This window comes from Syngnathus typhle, linkage group LG3, assembly GCF_033458585.1.
Source record: "Syngnathus typhle isolate RoL2023-S1 ecotype Sweden linkage group LG3, RoL_Styp_1.0, whole genome shotgun sequence".
Lineage (NCBI taxonomy): Eukaryota > Metazoa > Chordata > Actinopteri > Syngnathiformes > Syngnathidae > Syngnathus > Syngnathus typhle.
Genome location: NC_083740.1, coordinates 15,528,452 through 15,544,628, shown reverse-complemented (window position 1 = coordinate 15,544,628; position 16,177 = coordinate 15,528,452). Strand labels below are relative to the sequence as shown.

Here is a 16,177-nt window from a genome sequence, read left to right as displayed (position 1 = left end):
CTTAGTCCTTCGTGTGTGGACATTTAAATGAGGTGTTGTCTGTGGAATGGAATTGTCTGTCACTTGTCTTGCAAACGGACACTTGTGTGCGCGTGAACTGGGAAGGGACGGAGGAGACACGCTCGCAACCGATCATGAGCGCTGGCTCATGTGCGCGTTCCCGTTAGGATGAGTTTCATTTCTGTGGCCCACTTCGGGGCGCGCAGGTCCCCGCGCCAGTGCCAGTGGGCCACTTATTATTGATTTTATGACACACAGCTTCGGGCCAGTTTAAATTTAGACCGGGCCGGACTTTGGACATGCCTGCATTAGAAGATGGATGATTGGATTTACATGTTGTATGATGTATTGAAAAAGTTAGCTTGGGATAAAAACAGCCCTACGGTGGAATAATACACACCGGGCGGACTTTGGACATGCCTGGCATAGATGAATCTGCGCACATTTGCTGGAGAAGGTTGGTCATTGGTGTATATATTGAATAGCAAGACTGAACCCTGTGGTAGACCATTCTTCTGCATCCGCTATCTGCTTTTGACGCCATTCATCTCTACATAGAATTTGCGGTTTTCTATGAGACTTCTAATTACTTCTACTACAGTCCTATTTTTCAGCATTTTGGACACTTTCAGAAGTAGACCTCTGTGATTGACGGTGTCATACGCTGCAGCTGGGTTGTTTGGGCCTTTATTAGGCTTTAGAAGAGCAGCTACTTTGGCTTTTCTCCACTTTTTTGGGATATTCTTTGTTCTTCGACATGAGTTAAAAAGGGACAGTAGTCATTGTCTTGCCCTGGGTCCAAGGTGTTTGAGGAACTCATTTGGGATCCCATCTATTCCTGCAGCCTTGTTAACTGGTTGATTTCTTTCTCCAATTCTTCTAGAGAAAAGGGTAGGAAGTAACCATTACCATCTAAGAGGGTTGCCTTCATCTCCTCCTGTTGCCTTTTCCTTTGATGGTGTTCTTATTTGGACAGCCATTTACAATCAATTGGTGAGCAATTTGATTTGGATGCTGCTATACTTTGAGGTGGTTTATTCTCATAGTTTAGTCTACGAATGGTTGACCATGCCCTTTTGCTGTTTTGAGTCATGTCTAGATTTTCTACGAGGTCAAGCCATTGTTGTTGACTCTCCTGGCTCAGTTGAGATAGAACTCTCTCCCTTTTCAGTGGTGTCTCTGCTAAACGGGTCTTCATGTGTTATAATTCTCGTATAGTTCCTCCAGCGGCTGCATGTTGGGATGGAAGCCAAAGTGCTCAGAGGTGGACTGCAGTCAGAGCCCTTCAAGGTGAATGTTGGGGTGAAGCAGGGCTGTGTCTTGGCTCGAGTGCTTAAAACTGAAGTCATGTCCCAACTCCCTACCGCTACCTCCTCACCCCCCAGTTTCCATATAAATGGCATTCCACTCAACACAGTGGATCACTTCACTTACCTTGGCTCCACTTTGTCCTCATGCTGCTCCCTTGATACTGAACTGCACACCCGCATCAATAAAGCCTCATCATCCTTTGGTCGCCTACGCCGCAGAATTTTTTGAAAACCGTAACCTGAAGCACTAAGATCGCCGTGATCGCGGCCGTGGCTAAGAAGCATGTTCGGTGGATTGGACACACCATCCGTATGCCTGGCGACCGTCTGCCCCGCCAAGTCCTCTACGGCCAACCGGGAGGTGCAAAGCGCTCTGTTGGGGGGCAAAAGCGGTGCTTTAAGGACTACACCAGCTCTTAGTAATCCAACATCAACACTATGCAGCTTGAAACTCTGGCACTCGACAGATCAACCTGGCAGATCACTTGATTGATTGTATTGATTGATTGAACTTTATTCATTCCACAGAAGGGAAATTCACTTGTCACAGCAGCGCATATGAGTGCAAGAATAATACGAGTGCAAGAATAAAACAAGTGCCAGAATTACAAAAAAAGGGGTAAATAACAGACAAGGACAAACACAAGTGCCGCTAGTAGAGACGAAACACTTTATTTGGGCGTGCGTATAAGCCATGTACGAGCCCCATCCACCGTCCCCGGACCGCCACCCGGCCGAGTGCCGGCCCCCGACTTCCATCCACGGAGGTGAAAGAGAGCTCCGTAGAGTAGGACCGGGCGTGCGTAAAAGCAATGTCCGAGCCCCATCCACCATCCCTGGACAGCCACCCGGCCGAGCGCCGGCCAACAACTTCAATCCACGGAGGTGAAAGAGAGCTCCGGAGAGTAGTACTGAGTGTGCGTAAAAGCCATATTAGTTTTTCAAACCTTCTGTGTCACTCCAAATCATTAAATCCTTCAAACTCTTCGTCCTCCGTGTCACTTACAAACAAAGCCGCTAATGATGCCGGTAGTACGTGGGGCCGGTAGTCATTTTCGTCATCCCGTGATCGAACCTTTGTCCTTTATGCAAACAACCGCCGCGCCACGCCACTGACGTCACCTAAAATTCAAATTACAGTACCGTTTTTTTCCGTGTATAGTGCGCCCCCATGTATAATACGCACCCTAACAATGGCATGCTGATGCTGGAAAAAAGCCTGTACCCATGTATAATACGCACCCAATTTTTATGAATTTTTTTAATTTTTTTTTATTTTTTTTATTTTTTTTTAAGTCCCAATGATCGTCACACACGCAGGGAGGCAATGGGTCCCATTTTTATAGTCTTTGGTATGGTCTTAACTAGGCTGGATGTAATTTTTTTTGTTGGCGTTGATGTCTCCGACTGCCCCTAAAAGCACCACCGCGCTCCGTGCGCGCATGTGAAAAAGGCGTGCGGACGTGAAAAAGGCGGGTCTGTATGGGAGAGACGTTGCAGAGGAATAAAAACACCCTTGGAAACCAAAACTTGCCCCTCGTCGTGACTCGGAGCCGCAACAAATGTTTCGGATTTGTGTAGGGTACATTGTGACAGACAGCAAACGAGCAGGTGATCGATCGTCTGATACGAGAGCATTGCGGTCGTATGGAGCGTGTTTGAAGTGAACAGCAGAAACGAAAGGAACAAGGCAAAGTGTTGTGAAATAAAATATTACCTGTAATACGCATTTTGTTATTTGCTGATTGAAACTGCTAATTAAACTGTGAATTGAAACTAATAGGTGGAGAACTGAACTCTCGCTCTTTATATAGCTGACGTGTCTGTAATGGCGGCCTCCGTATGACGTCCGGTCCACGATGGAGATTAAAAAACAAACAATATTTGACAATAACACACCATCAAGGATTGCACCATCGCATCAAACGATGTGTCGTCAATTATGAATTTTACTAAGTGTGTTGGGCAAGATGGCTGAATGCGATGCGCGATTGACAACAAACAAGAAGAAAGGTGATTTCAAGTTTTATTTCGAGGGAGATTTGTCATGTCTCGTCCCCAGTTTTGCTATGTGTCTAGGTTGCCATAGTTTCTGTTCGCGTCGCCCCTCTCTTCCTGTGTCACCTCAATCAATGTAATGTTTTGTATTTAAGTCCTGTCTGCCCCTCGCTCACCATCGGATGATGTCATGATGTCTGTTTGGTTTCTGTTCCTGTCTTTGGTAATGTCACCCTGTCTTTTTGTTCCACGTCTTTGTCGGTCAGTCCTGTTGCTGGTTTTGTTGTACCATGATTTTCTTTAAAAAAAAAAAAAAATTTTTTTTTTAATTTGTTCCCATGTATAATGCGCACCCCAGATTTTAGGACAATAAATTAGTTAAATTTTGTGCATTATACACGGAAAAAAACGGTATATCTTTTACTATATCCTTTGCAGATAGGTTGATATTGCAAATGGGAATCTGTTGTCAATTGCACTACCAGAAAAGTTAAAGATTAAAATAATAACTACCGTTTTTTTCCGTGTATAGTGCGCCCCCATGTATAGTACGCACCCCTAAAAATGGCATGCTGATGCTGGAAAAAAGCTTGTACCCATGTATAATACGCACCCAATTTTTATGATTTTTTTTTAAAAAAAAAATTATTATTATTATTTTTTTTTTTTTTTTTTAAGTCCCAATGATCGTCACACACGCAGGGAGGCAATGGGTCCCATTTTTATAGTCTTTGGTATGGTCTTAACTAGGCTGGATGTCATTTTTTTGTTGGCGTTGATTTCTCCGACTGCCCGTAAACGCACCACCGCGCTCCGTGCGCATGGAGCGTGTTTGAAGTGAACAGCAGAGAAGAAAGGAACAAGGCAAAGTGTTGTGAAATAAAATATTACCTGTAATACGGATTTAGGTAGAGAACTGAACTCTCGCTCTTTATATAGCTGACGTGTCTTGCTCATCCGTTCTGCGCATCTGTAATGGCGGCCTCCGTATGATATCCGGTTTGCTTGTGTGCGAGAGCGAGAGAGAGCGAGAGGGAGAGCGTGCGAGAGAACGCTCAACCGTAGCGCGCCGCCGACCGCCCAACTGCACCGGGCTGATCGATTATTGTGACAGAGCCGTCGCTGAAATTTAGAAGATATTTTTAAAGTCCTGATGTACTTTCTAAAATTTAAGTGGACCTCAGTGCGCACTACGCAGGGAGCTTAATTTGGTGCGGTCGCGCAACCGCAGCGCGCCGGGCGCTCACTGTCGCATTGCTTAAAGAGCGCCTTTGTGTTTTAGGATGAACAGCAGAGACCAAAGGAACAAGGCAAAGTGTTGTGAAATAAAATATTACCTGTAATACGCATTTTGTTATTTGCTGATTGAAACTGCTAATTAAACTGTGAATTGAAACTAATAGGAAGAAAACAACTCTCGCTCTTTATATAGCTGACGTGTCTTGCGCATCCGTTCTGTGCATTTTATTTCACAACACTTTGCCTTTCTTCTCTGCTGTTCACTTCAAACACGCTCCATGCGACCGCAATGCTCTCGTATCAGACAAGGCTTGCTCGATCACCTGCTCGTTTGCTGTCCCGTGCGCGCACGAAGCGCGGTGGTGCGTTTACGGGCAGTCGGAGAAATCAACGCCAACAAAAAAAATTACATCCAGCCTAGTTAAGACCATACCAAAGACTATAAAAACGGGACCCATTGCCTCCCTGCGTGTGTGACGATCATTGAGATTTAAAAAAAAAAAAAAAAAAAAATTTAAAAAAAAAATTTTTTTTTTTTTTTTTTGTACCCATGTATAATGCGCACCCCAGATTTTAGGACAATAAATTAGTAAAATTTTGCGCACTATACACGGAAAAAAACGGTAACAATTTTATGAAAGTTGAATGAATTATTTGTTAGATGTATTAAGTTTGTTTTATTGTTGTTATTGTTGTATGAATGAGAAGGGTGATGTTAGGGTTTACAGAATATCTTCATCGTATGATTATGCTGGAATGTACACAACGTCGTAAAAGACCCCCTGCTATGCTTTAATCAGCAGGCCAGGGGCTTCACCCCATCCTGTCTTCCCACACCCCCACTTTCAACCCCACTCTGTTTCTCTCAATAAATATGCACCTGATGAGGCCTGAGTCAGACCTCCCTTCGACCATCGCTGTAAGCACAGCGACGAGTGGACTCTCCACCTGCAGGTGTCTAAAATGACTTGGTTGTCTCCAGTGTGGTTCTTGCAAAATAGGTTAGAGTGAGCACCACCCTAACAGATGATATTGGTGTTTGTGACTGCAGTAAACAGGCCAAGGTTGCATCATGTCAGATTTTTAATCCAAATCAAATCAATCTCCATTTTATCTTTTTTATTTCAACTTCAGACGCAACAAATTACTTTATAATCACAAAATAATGACCCATAGTCTTTTTGATTCATGATTCATAGTCTTTAGCGGGCTACTTATGATTGATTTTATGACACAATGCTTCAGGCCAGTTTAAATTTAGACGCGGGCCGCATTTGGCCTGTGGGCCGGAATTTGGTCCATATATAAGGTGCAACTGACTATAAGACGCACTGTCGGCTTTTGAGAAAATTTGAGGTTTTTAGGTGCGCCTTGTAGTCCGGAAAATACGGTACTTTATTGATCCCGAGGCCTAAATGTAAATAATGCAAATGTCGTAAATCTGTCATTTGATGGTTTTTTTTAGAGATTTTACTATCTTTCCTTGGCTTCCTCAAGCACATTAAAACATTTTTTTTTTATCTGAGGTATCTAAACTTTCAAACTGGTATATTGTGATTTATGGCTTTTTGTGATCATATTTATGATTTTCATGGAAAAAATAGTGGTGCTTGTAAAAATACTCTCACAATCCACACCTTACCGTTCCATTCAGGTGAATAGGAGCGAGTCTCGCTCACTCAAGACCTACCGTTTTTTTCCATGTATAATGCGCCCCCATGTATAATACGCACCCTAAAAATGGCATGATGATGCTGGAAAAAAGCCTGTACCCATGTATAATACACACCCAAATTTTGACTCCTACTTACGTCCGTAAACGTAAAATTATTTCAGAAAAAAGATCATCTTTGGGAACAACCGGATGTTATTCTGCCGGTCAGTATCACTGCGCATGCGCTAGCAAACTCGATAGCGAAGAAATGTTTCGGATTTGTGTAGGGTACATTGTGACAGCAAACGAGCAGGTGATCGACCAAGCGTCTGATACGAGAGCATTGTATTCGTATGGAGCGTCTTTGAAGTGAACAGCAGAGAAGAAAGCGCATCTGTAATGGCGGCCTCCGTATCATATTTTTATTTTTTTTGTACCCATGTATAATGCGCACCCCAGATTTTAGGACAATAAATTAGTTAAATTTTGCGCATTATACATGGAAAAAAACGGTATTTCTGCAGCAATGCGCATCTTCCTTGACGACCATTATCTTTATTGAGGACCCTCACACGCAATCACAAACAATTCTGTTGTAGCATGAAATTATTTGTAATAATAGCACAGTTGCACGTCATTAACACATTCCTTTAACATAACCTTTAATAAGAGAATGGTTACACTCACCTTGTTATGATCACACTGAATGTGACACAGGCAGCAGGTATGAGGAAACACTTTTGGACTTGTGCCAGAGCAATCACGTATAAAGATAGAGTCAGGGATTGTCTTCTGGATGCTGTGCCCACTCGTGCCAGGAGAAGATGAACGAGATCGCCTTGAGTACGTCTCTCTCCTCAATTCAGATGACAGCCTTTGCTTGGATATGTTGCGCCTGTAGTCTTTGTCAATGATACGAGATTTAGATGGTATACTGTCACTACGAGGTGAAAGACTGCTCTTTTGATGGCCACCACTTGTCCTACGATAGTCCCGGTCTCCATGCTTGCCTGATTCCATGTGTACCAAACGTATTTGCCGTTTTTCTGCTTTTTCCACTTTTGATGTAGATGCAGATGATAACATCTGGACCACTCCTTCACTTGAAAGTTTCTCTCTTTTGAACATCTGCTTGTTTGTATTGTCCTCAACCCGACTGGCATGGCCGTAGTCAATGACTTTTCCTGCTGTCTTTGTCACTGTCAAAAGACTCGGCACTTCAGATGAAACGGGATCTATCTGTTGGGCAGTGTTTGACGGAGAAAGGATCTTGCCTTGCATCTTGCGTGACACTGTTTTTTGGTTGTCCGACTTGTTGATTTGTATATCACGAAGTATAAAAGGTAAAGTATCAGGGGTCAGCTGATCATCTGGGTAATGACTCAGCACTTCAAGGTCATCATTTGATAGTCCAAAGCTTGCCAAGATGCTTCCTGCACTTTCAGGTGTATACAAACCCTGGCCATCTCCAGCACCACTATTGGGTGGTTTGCCTTGGGACAAAGATGAGCCACTTGAAACCCAGCTTGCAACAGCTGGTCCAGTTCGGCTGCTCTGAGCAAGCTGGTGAGGCCCTTGGAGTTTCTGAGAGTTATAAGTGTCATCAGATGCAGAGTTGACAAACAATTTAGATGGCGGTTGGAAGTTTGACCAGTCTGGCCTACGACGACTACTAGTTTGATTATCAGAAGTCAGCGTTGAACAGTAGCCACCGTGTTGACTGGTTACGGACACTGTACCTTGGTTCTGACGTTGATTTGGCCGACTTGTGTGATCAGTGATGCGACGGTCCGTGTCCCTGGCACCACGAATAGCCAGCGCTGATTCCAGCTCATCAGGAAGTTGAGTGGGGCGAGAAAATGGGAAGTCAGACAGCATGTTCGAGGCAGGGGAATTACGTTGATTTGGATGTTGCTGATGATGATCGGGCTTTGGCATGTTGAAGAAAGACTGTGGGCCTTGTGACTGGGGCTTGTGATGATACATTCCAGCAGGCAAATTTTGCAGTTGGAGTTTTTTTTTTTTTTTTTAGAAATACAGTTTACTGAGGAAATTGAGGTGGATGAGACAAGGGGATAACTCAGCAGTCAGCCTGTTGTGGCTGCATCAGCTATAGTCCAACCATTATCATCACAAGGAAGAAGAGCTAACCAATGAATGTAAGTCTGATCCAAGTATTATCATTGGAGTGGCATCCGCAGCAGGTCCAATGTGAAAAGGGTCCCTCTGGTAACTTTGGTGCCGGAGAAGGTTGGACTCCAAATTAAGGGTGCAAGATGCAAATTATTCTGTATGCACAGGGTGACTGTGAGGTGAAAAGCAGAAAAACGGTTTTACCACTTCAAATTTCATCCACAATGTTCCTTTGAAATGAACTGTATAGTACAGAACTGTGTTGTCACAATCTTTTGACTGCACAGATACGACACATTATTACTGTGGGCCCTCATGGAGAAGTTATTATGTATGTTACGTCCTGTAAGTTAAAGTTAAAAGTCCCAATGATCGTCACACACACATCTGGGTGTGGTGAAATTTGTCCTTTGCATTTAACCCATCCCCGTGTGATTTTAATCCATCCCCTGGGAGAGAGGGGAGCAGTGAGCAGCAGCGGTGCCGCGCTCGGGAATCATTTGGTGATCTAACCCCCCAATTCCAACCCTTAATGCTGAGTGCCATGCAGGGAGGCAATGGGTCCCATTTTTATAGTCTTTGGTATGACCCGGCCGGGGTTTGAACCCACAACCTTCCAGTCTCAGGGCGGACACTCTACCACTAGGCCACAGAGCTGGAGACAAGGCGATATTACATATATTATGACTGGGCGCTCGTGGAGAAATTATTATGCATCTTACTTCCTATAAAACAAGGCAGTAAGTAGATTTTTGGAATTTGAATTCACCTCATGAAACTCGACTTTTTTTGCATTTAAAATCATTTGAGTCTCTGAGAGTGTAGACCAGTGGTCACCAAACTACGGTGTCTACAAGCCTACTGGAACCTACAAAAGGATTATAAGGAAGGAACACAAGAACTTTAAGAGACTGCTCATATGTGTCAGAGATATTCTGCTCTGACAACTGAGCTGAACTTTTATCTGTTAAGATTGTGCATGGCACTACAGAAAGTTAATGTTCCATGGCTTTTTTTTCTATGAAGAACCCAGAGAGAGTTATTTAGTTATTATTTATTTACTGTTTTTTCTGTGAAGAACTCAGAGAGGGTTATTTAGTTATTATTTCATTAATAGTGTTATTTGTTTCCTGACTTTTTTTCTGTAAAGAACCTGGAAAGGGTTATTAAATAACCGTTATTTGGTTATGTGTGGCTTTCTGGAAAATAATAAATTTTTTAAGCTCCCCTACGATCGTCACACTTTTTCTGTTACAAACTGACACCGGCCCCCCAATCAGAGAAGGGAAAAGTTATGTGGCCCTCACAGGAAAAGGTTTGGGGACCCCTGGTGTAGACAAATGTAATGTATCCCTCCAGGTGCTGCAAAGATACTTTTATGATCGTTTGGGGGGCTTTTTGTTACTCTGTCCGGATTTCCCCGTTTTCTATTTCGTATTTTTACCTATTACATCACATTCGTTGGAGCGGAACAAACCAAACAAGGTAATGGGTGTTGCCAAATGGAAATCCGAGTAATAAACAAAGGCCGATTTGCAAATCAGCCATGTTTATTACTCGGGGAGACTTTTGTACTCCAAACAACTCAATTATGTCAAAGTGGAGAGATCAAAATGTTCCATTGTTGGATGCATTAATCCACACAAATCATTGCACCATCCTCAGTAATGCTATTCCCACCACAGACACCTTCAAGTTCCTGGGATCCCCAATCTCCCGTGACCTGAAATGGACCGGCTACATAGACTGTCCGGAAGAAGCCCCAGCAGAGGCTGTACTTTCTGAGACAGCTCAGGAAGTTCAACCTGCCACAGGAGCTGCTGAAAACCTTCTACACCAGGGGTGTCAAACTTATTTTTGTCGCGGGCCGCATCAGTCATAGTTTCCTTCGGATGGCCATTGAAATTGCCAACCCAAATAAATGTGCGAATGATTATATATAGTGTAGGCTACACAACAAACACTAGTTTGACTGAACTAAAGACTAGATGAATAACTAGCTTTCAAAACAGAGACTAAGAAAAACTAGCAATATCATTATTTTTTGAAAGTGAAAACAATTAGTAATTTTAATATTGACATGAATTTGATGCATAATTTGTCTTCGCAGGCCACATAAAATGATGTGGCGGGCCGTATTTGGCCCCCGGGCCTTGAGTTTAACACGTGTTCTACACACATCCAGTCCATCCTCTGCACCTCCATTATTGTCTGGTTTGGATCGGCTGCCAAACAAGACCATCACAGATTGCAACGGACAATTAGGTCTGCGGAAAAGATAATCGGGACCAACCTCTCATCTATCCAAGACTTTTACCTGTCCAGGACCAGGAAACGTGAAAGTGACATCGCCGCAGACCCTTCTCACCCAGGACACATTCTGTTCAAACTCCTACCCTCCGGACGGCGTTACAGGGCGCTGTACGCCAAAACCAGCAGACAGAGTTTCCTCCCCCAGGCTGTCGCTCTGATGAACTCACACCACTCATAGAGACTCAAGACATCACTGTGCAATAACATCCTGCTCTCGTCACTTAAATGTTAGTTACCTGAATGTTGTCACTCACTTAAATGTTGTACAGAGGCTGAAATCAACCGAAGTCAAATTCCCTGTTTGGCATGCACATCTTGGTCAATAAAGCTGATTCTAATTCGGATTCTGAATGCTCTGCAGGAATGTTGTCAGTGACTTAATCGTGGTACAGATGCTGAGATCATCCATCCATCCATCCATCTTCTTCCGCTTATCCGGGGTCGGGTCGCGGGGGCAGCAGCTTCAGGAGGGACTCCCAGACTTCCCTCTCCCCAGCCACTTCATCTAGCTCATCCCGGGGGATCCCAAGGCGTTCCCAGGCCAGCTGAGAGACATAGTCTCTCCAGCGCGTCCTGGGTCGTCCCCGGGGTCTCCTCCCGGTGGGACATGCCCGGAACACCTCCCTAGGGAGGCGTCCAGGAGGCATCCTGATGAGATGCCCAAGCCACCTCATCTGGCTCCTCTCAACGTGGAGGAGTAGCGACTCTACTCCGAGTCTCTCCCGGATGACCGAACTTCTCACCCTATCTCTAAGGGAGAGCCCGGACATCCTGCGGAGAAAACTCATTTCGGCCGCTTGTATCCGGGATCTCGTTCTTTCGGTCACGACCCATAGCTCGTGACCATAGGTGAGGGTAGGAGCGTAAATCGACCGGTAAATTGAGAGCTTTGCCTTTTGGCTCAGCTCTCTCTTTACCACGACGGACCGGTACAGAGTCCGCATTACTGCCGACGCTGCACCGATCCGCCTGTCGATCTTGCGCTCCATCCTCCCCTCACTCGTGAACAAGACCCCAAGATACTTAAACTCCTCCACTTGGGGCAGGACCTCATCCCCGATCCGGAGAGGGCATTCCACCCTTTTCCGATCGAGGACCATGGACTCGGATTTGGAGGTGCTGACCCTCATCCCGACCGCTTCACACTCGGCTGCGAACCGCTCCAGTGAGAGCTGGAGATCACGGCCTGAAGAAGCCAACAGCACCACGTCGTCTGCAAAAAGCAGAGACGCGATGCTGAGGTCCCCAAACCGGACACCCTCAACGCCTCGGCTGCGCCTAGAAATTCTGTCCATAAAAATTATAAACAGAATCGATGACAAAGGGCAGCCTTGGCGGAGTCCAACCCTCACCGGAAACGAATCCGACTTACTGCCGGAAATGCGGACCAAACTCTGGCATCGGTGATACAGGGACCGAACCGCCCTTATCAGTTGGCTCGGTACCCCGTACTCCCGAAGCACCCCCCACAGGACCTCCCGAGGGACACGGTCGAACGCCTTCTCCAAGTCCACAAAACACATGTGGACTGGTTGGGCGAACTCCCATGCACCCTCGAGGATCCTGCTGAGGGTGAAGAGCTGGTCCACTGTTCCACGGCCAGGACGAAAGCCACACTGTTCCTCCTGAATCCGAGGTTCGACCTCCCGACGGACCCTCCTCTCCAGCACCCCTGAATAGACCTTACCAGGGAGGCTGAGGAGTGTAATTCCCCTGTAATTGGAACACACCCTCCGGTCCCCCTTCTTAAAGAGGGGAACCACCACCCCAGTCTGCCAATCCAGAGGCACTGTCCCCGATGTCCACGCGATGCTGTAGAGACGTGTCAGCCATGACAGCCCCACAACATCCAGAGCCTTTAAGAAATCTGGGCGGATCTCATCCACCCCCGGGGCCTTGCCACCGAGGAGTTTTTTAACTACTTCAGTGACTTCAACCCCAGAGATTGGAGAGTCCGCCTCAGAGTCCCCAGGCCCTGCCTCCACAATGGAAGGCGTGTCGGTGGAATTGAGGAGGTCTTCGAAGTATTCTCCCCACCGACACACGACGTCCCGAGTCGAGGTCAGCAGCACGCCATCTCCACTGTAAACAGTGTTGACGTTGCACTGCTTCCCCCTCCTGAGACGCCGGATGGTGGACCAGAATTTCCTCGAAGCCGTCCGGAAGTCATTCTCCATGGCCTCGCCAAACTCCTCCCACGCCCGGGTTTTTGCCTCAGCAACCGCCGAAACCGCGTTCCGCTTGGCCACCCGGTACCTGTCAGCTGCCTCGGGAGTCCCGCAGGCCAAAACGGCCCGATAGGACTCCTTCTTCAGCTTGACGGCATCCCTTACCGCCGGTGTCCACCAGCGGGTTCGGGGATTGCCGCCACGACAGGCACCAATGACCTTACGGCCGCAGCTCCGGTCGGCCGCCTCAACAATGGAGGCGCGGAACAAGGTCCACTCGGACTCAATGTCCCCCGCCTCCCCCGGGACCTTGGAAAAGTTCTGCCGGAGGTGGGAGTTGAAGCTCTTCCTGACAGGGGATTCCGCCAGACGTTCCCAGCAGACCCTCACAGAACGTTTGGGTCTGCCAGGTCGGACCGGCATCTTCCCCCACCATCGGAGCCAGCTCACCACCAGGTGGTGATCAGTTGACAGCTCCGCCCCTCTCTTCGCCCGAGTGTCCAAAACATGCGGCCGCAAATCCGATGACACGACTACAAAGTCGATCATCGAACTGCGGCCTAGGGTGTCCTGGTGCCAAGTGCACACATGGACACCCTTATGCTTGAACATGGTGTTCATTATAGAAAATCCGTGTCGAGCACAGAAGTCCAATAATAGAACACCGCTCGGGTTCAGATCGGGGGGCCGTTCCTCCCAATCACGCCCTTCCAGGTCTCACTGTCATTGCCCACGTGAGCATTGAAGTCACCCAGTAGAACGATGGAGTCCCCAGAAGGAGCGCTCTCCAGCACCTCCTCCAGGGACTCCAAAAAGGGTGGGTACTCTGAACTGCCGTTTGGTGCATAGACACAAACAACAGTCAGGACCCGTCCCCCCACCCGAAGGCGGAGGGAGGCTACCCTCTCGTTCACCGGGGTGAACCCCAATGTGCAGGCGCCCAGCCGGGGGGCAATAAGTATACCCACACCTGCTCGACGCCTCTCACCGTGGGCAACTCCAGAGTGTAAGAGAGTCCAGCCCCTCTCGAGAGGGCTTGTACCGGAACCCAAACTGTGCGTGGAGGCAAGTCCGACTATATCTAGTCGGAACTTTTCTGCCTCGCACACCAGCTCGGGTTCCTTTCCAGCCAGAGAGGTGACATTCCATGTCCCAAGAGCCAGCTTCTGCAGCCGGGGATCAGACCGCCAAGGTCCCTGCCTTTGGCCGCCGCCCAGCTTGCAATGCACCCGACCCCTTTGGCCCCTCCCACAGGTGGTGAGCCCATGGGAAGATGCTTTATGCTGAGATCAACCGGAGTCAAATTCCTTGGTTGGCATGCGCAAACTTGGTCAATAAAGCCGATTCTGATCCCCCAACATCAGAACCTCAAAGAAGTGACTGGTCAAATTTCATTTTTCAAGCAGTGTTCTCACATCTGTGGACAAAGTCCACCGCTTGTTCAAGGAGTGTTTCAGAAATCTTTTGTCAGTTAAATAGAGGATTAGGCGAAAGACTTTGTTTTGTTGATGGTTCAGTTCCTTCAATCTATGGAAACAACCAACACAGTAAAGCCTTAAGATTGAGATGACACAAATTATAAACTGTATATCACTTTGTCTATGCACTCGTTTTTGTAGCATTAGCGTCAGTCTTTCTGCTGATTTTGGAGCTGTGCGTGCTATGTTTTCACTTCTTGTAGGTATATTTTGAGTAGTTGTATCATTTACGTCATAAAATGACGCCGCGGATGGCAGCCTCGGTGACTCGCTCTCTGATTCTGATTCTGAGATGAATTGCATCAAAGGTGCTTTTTATTCCTCTTAATGCTTTTGTTCGCTTCTCGCTAACGCTAACATTAGCTTACTTTGTAGCTTGACTGCAGTGCTTGTTTAAAAGAAGTCCATAGCATTAGTGTCAGTCTTTCTGCTGATTTTTGAGCTGTGCGCTCTATGTTTTCATTTCTTGTGGGAGTATTTTGAGTAGTTGCATCAGATAAATTGCATCAAAGGTGCTGTATTAGTTTTGGGGAACACAATAATGTGTTAAATGCATCCGTTAGCTTCTCAATAGCCCTAGCATTAGCTTACGTCGTAGCCTGACAGCAGTGGTTGTTTACAAGACGTTCATAAATATTGTGAGGAAATTTATTTTATTAAGTGTTATTTATGGTTGTATGGACAAGTCTTTTGCCATTGATGTCTTTTAATCAATCAAAAATTAGTGGCGCAAGGAAAGGCTACCTTGGCTAAAAAAACTAGAAATATGTCAACCGGAAAGGGAGGCGCACATCTTGGTGCCTGGGGGATGTGGGGTGTGAAGTATCTCATTTAAAGAGACCGCACCAAAACGGTTTGCTCTGAGTTGCACCTAGTCGCACCGAATAAGTAGAAAAGAAAGACCTGTGATGAGGAATTCAGACAAAAGCATCGCTGTTCCACCTTATATAGACCACAATTAAATGAGTAAAACGTAAAACAGTAGAATTTATTACCATGAAAAGACCACCTCACCGTTGTGCCTGTGCCGCTTTGACATTTTGTGGACAAAGACCCAAGCACACACTCATTGAACTTCATGCCAATATATTTGCATTGTGACAAACCACCTGTGTGGACTCGCCAGGTGGCACAGGGACGTAAGGATGCATGATTATTACCGTTCCGATAGCTACTGGCCTGGTATTAAAAATTACGTGAAATATGTCCGTTCTACCGTTCCAATCCTGCAAAATAGGCCAATATTTAGGCCAATATTGAAAGCTACATCAAATACACTAACGCAGCTCTATTCAACTCACAGCCGGCTGCCGCGTACATGGGAAAAAAGTACTGCCGTCCAGGATTTGGGACAGCGGTGGGCTACAGGGGCGCATCAGACAGTCAGAACGGCAAGAGCAGAGCGGAGCCGTGACATCTTCACATTTCAAAATGTTTGAAAAAGTGTTTAAAATACAATAACGTATTTAAAAGTACAATAGAGTGTGTAAAAACAAAATTATAAAAGTCTTGTACGGATGCCCTCGCGCTGGGCCGCAGGGGCGCGTCAGCCAGCCAGCACGCAAGAGCAGAGAGTTTACACTTCAGGAAAGCTTCATAAAAGTCTCACGTGGATATTGTAACAATATAACTCTTATTTATTTTCTTATTTGTCATAACAAATACCGTAATTTTCCATGTATAATGCGCAAATTATTTCAGAAAAAGATCATCTTTGGGAACAACCGGATGTTATTCTGCCGGTCAGTATCACTGCGCATACGCTAGCAAACTCGAGAGCGAAGAAATATGTGAGACTCTCAACAGGATCACCAATATTTGAGTGATGTTCCAGTTATTTATTATCTTTCTGTGTGTTCACAATTGTCATGGTGATCTTTCTGG

General features: G+C 46.1%; 1 protein-coding gene across 1 annotated transcript in view; it reads right to left on the bottom strand.

Annotated features, from left to right (window-relative positions):
* LOC133151130 (uncharacterized) overlaps nt 1-16,177 on the bottom strand; it is a 65,626-nt gene that overhangs the window by 26,633 nt on the left and 22,816 nt on the right. Inside the window, exons 2-3 of the mRNA XM_061273896.1 lie at nt 7,941-8,506; nt 6,889-7,861 (exon numbers count right to left, since the gene is read on the bottom strand). Of these exons, the coding sequence (XP_061129880.1) occupies nt 6,889-7,482 (594 nt within the window). The 5' untranslated portion in view covers nt 7,483-7,861; nt 7,941-8,506. The remainder of the gene's footprint in view (nt 1-6,888; nt 7,862-7,940; nt 8,507-16,177) is intronic.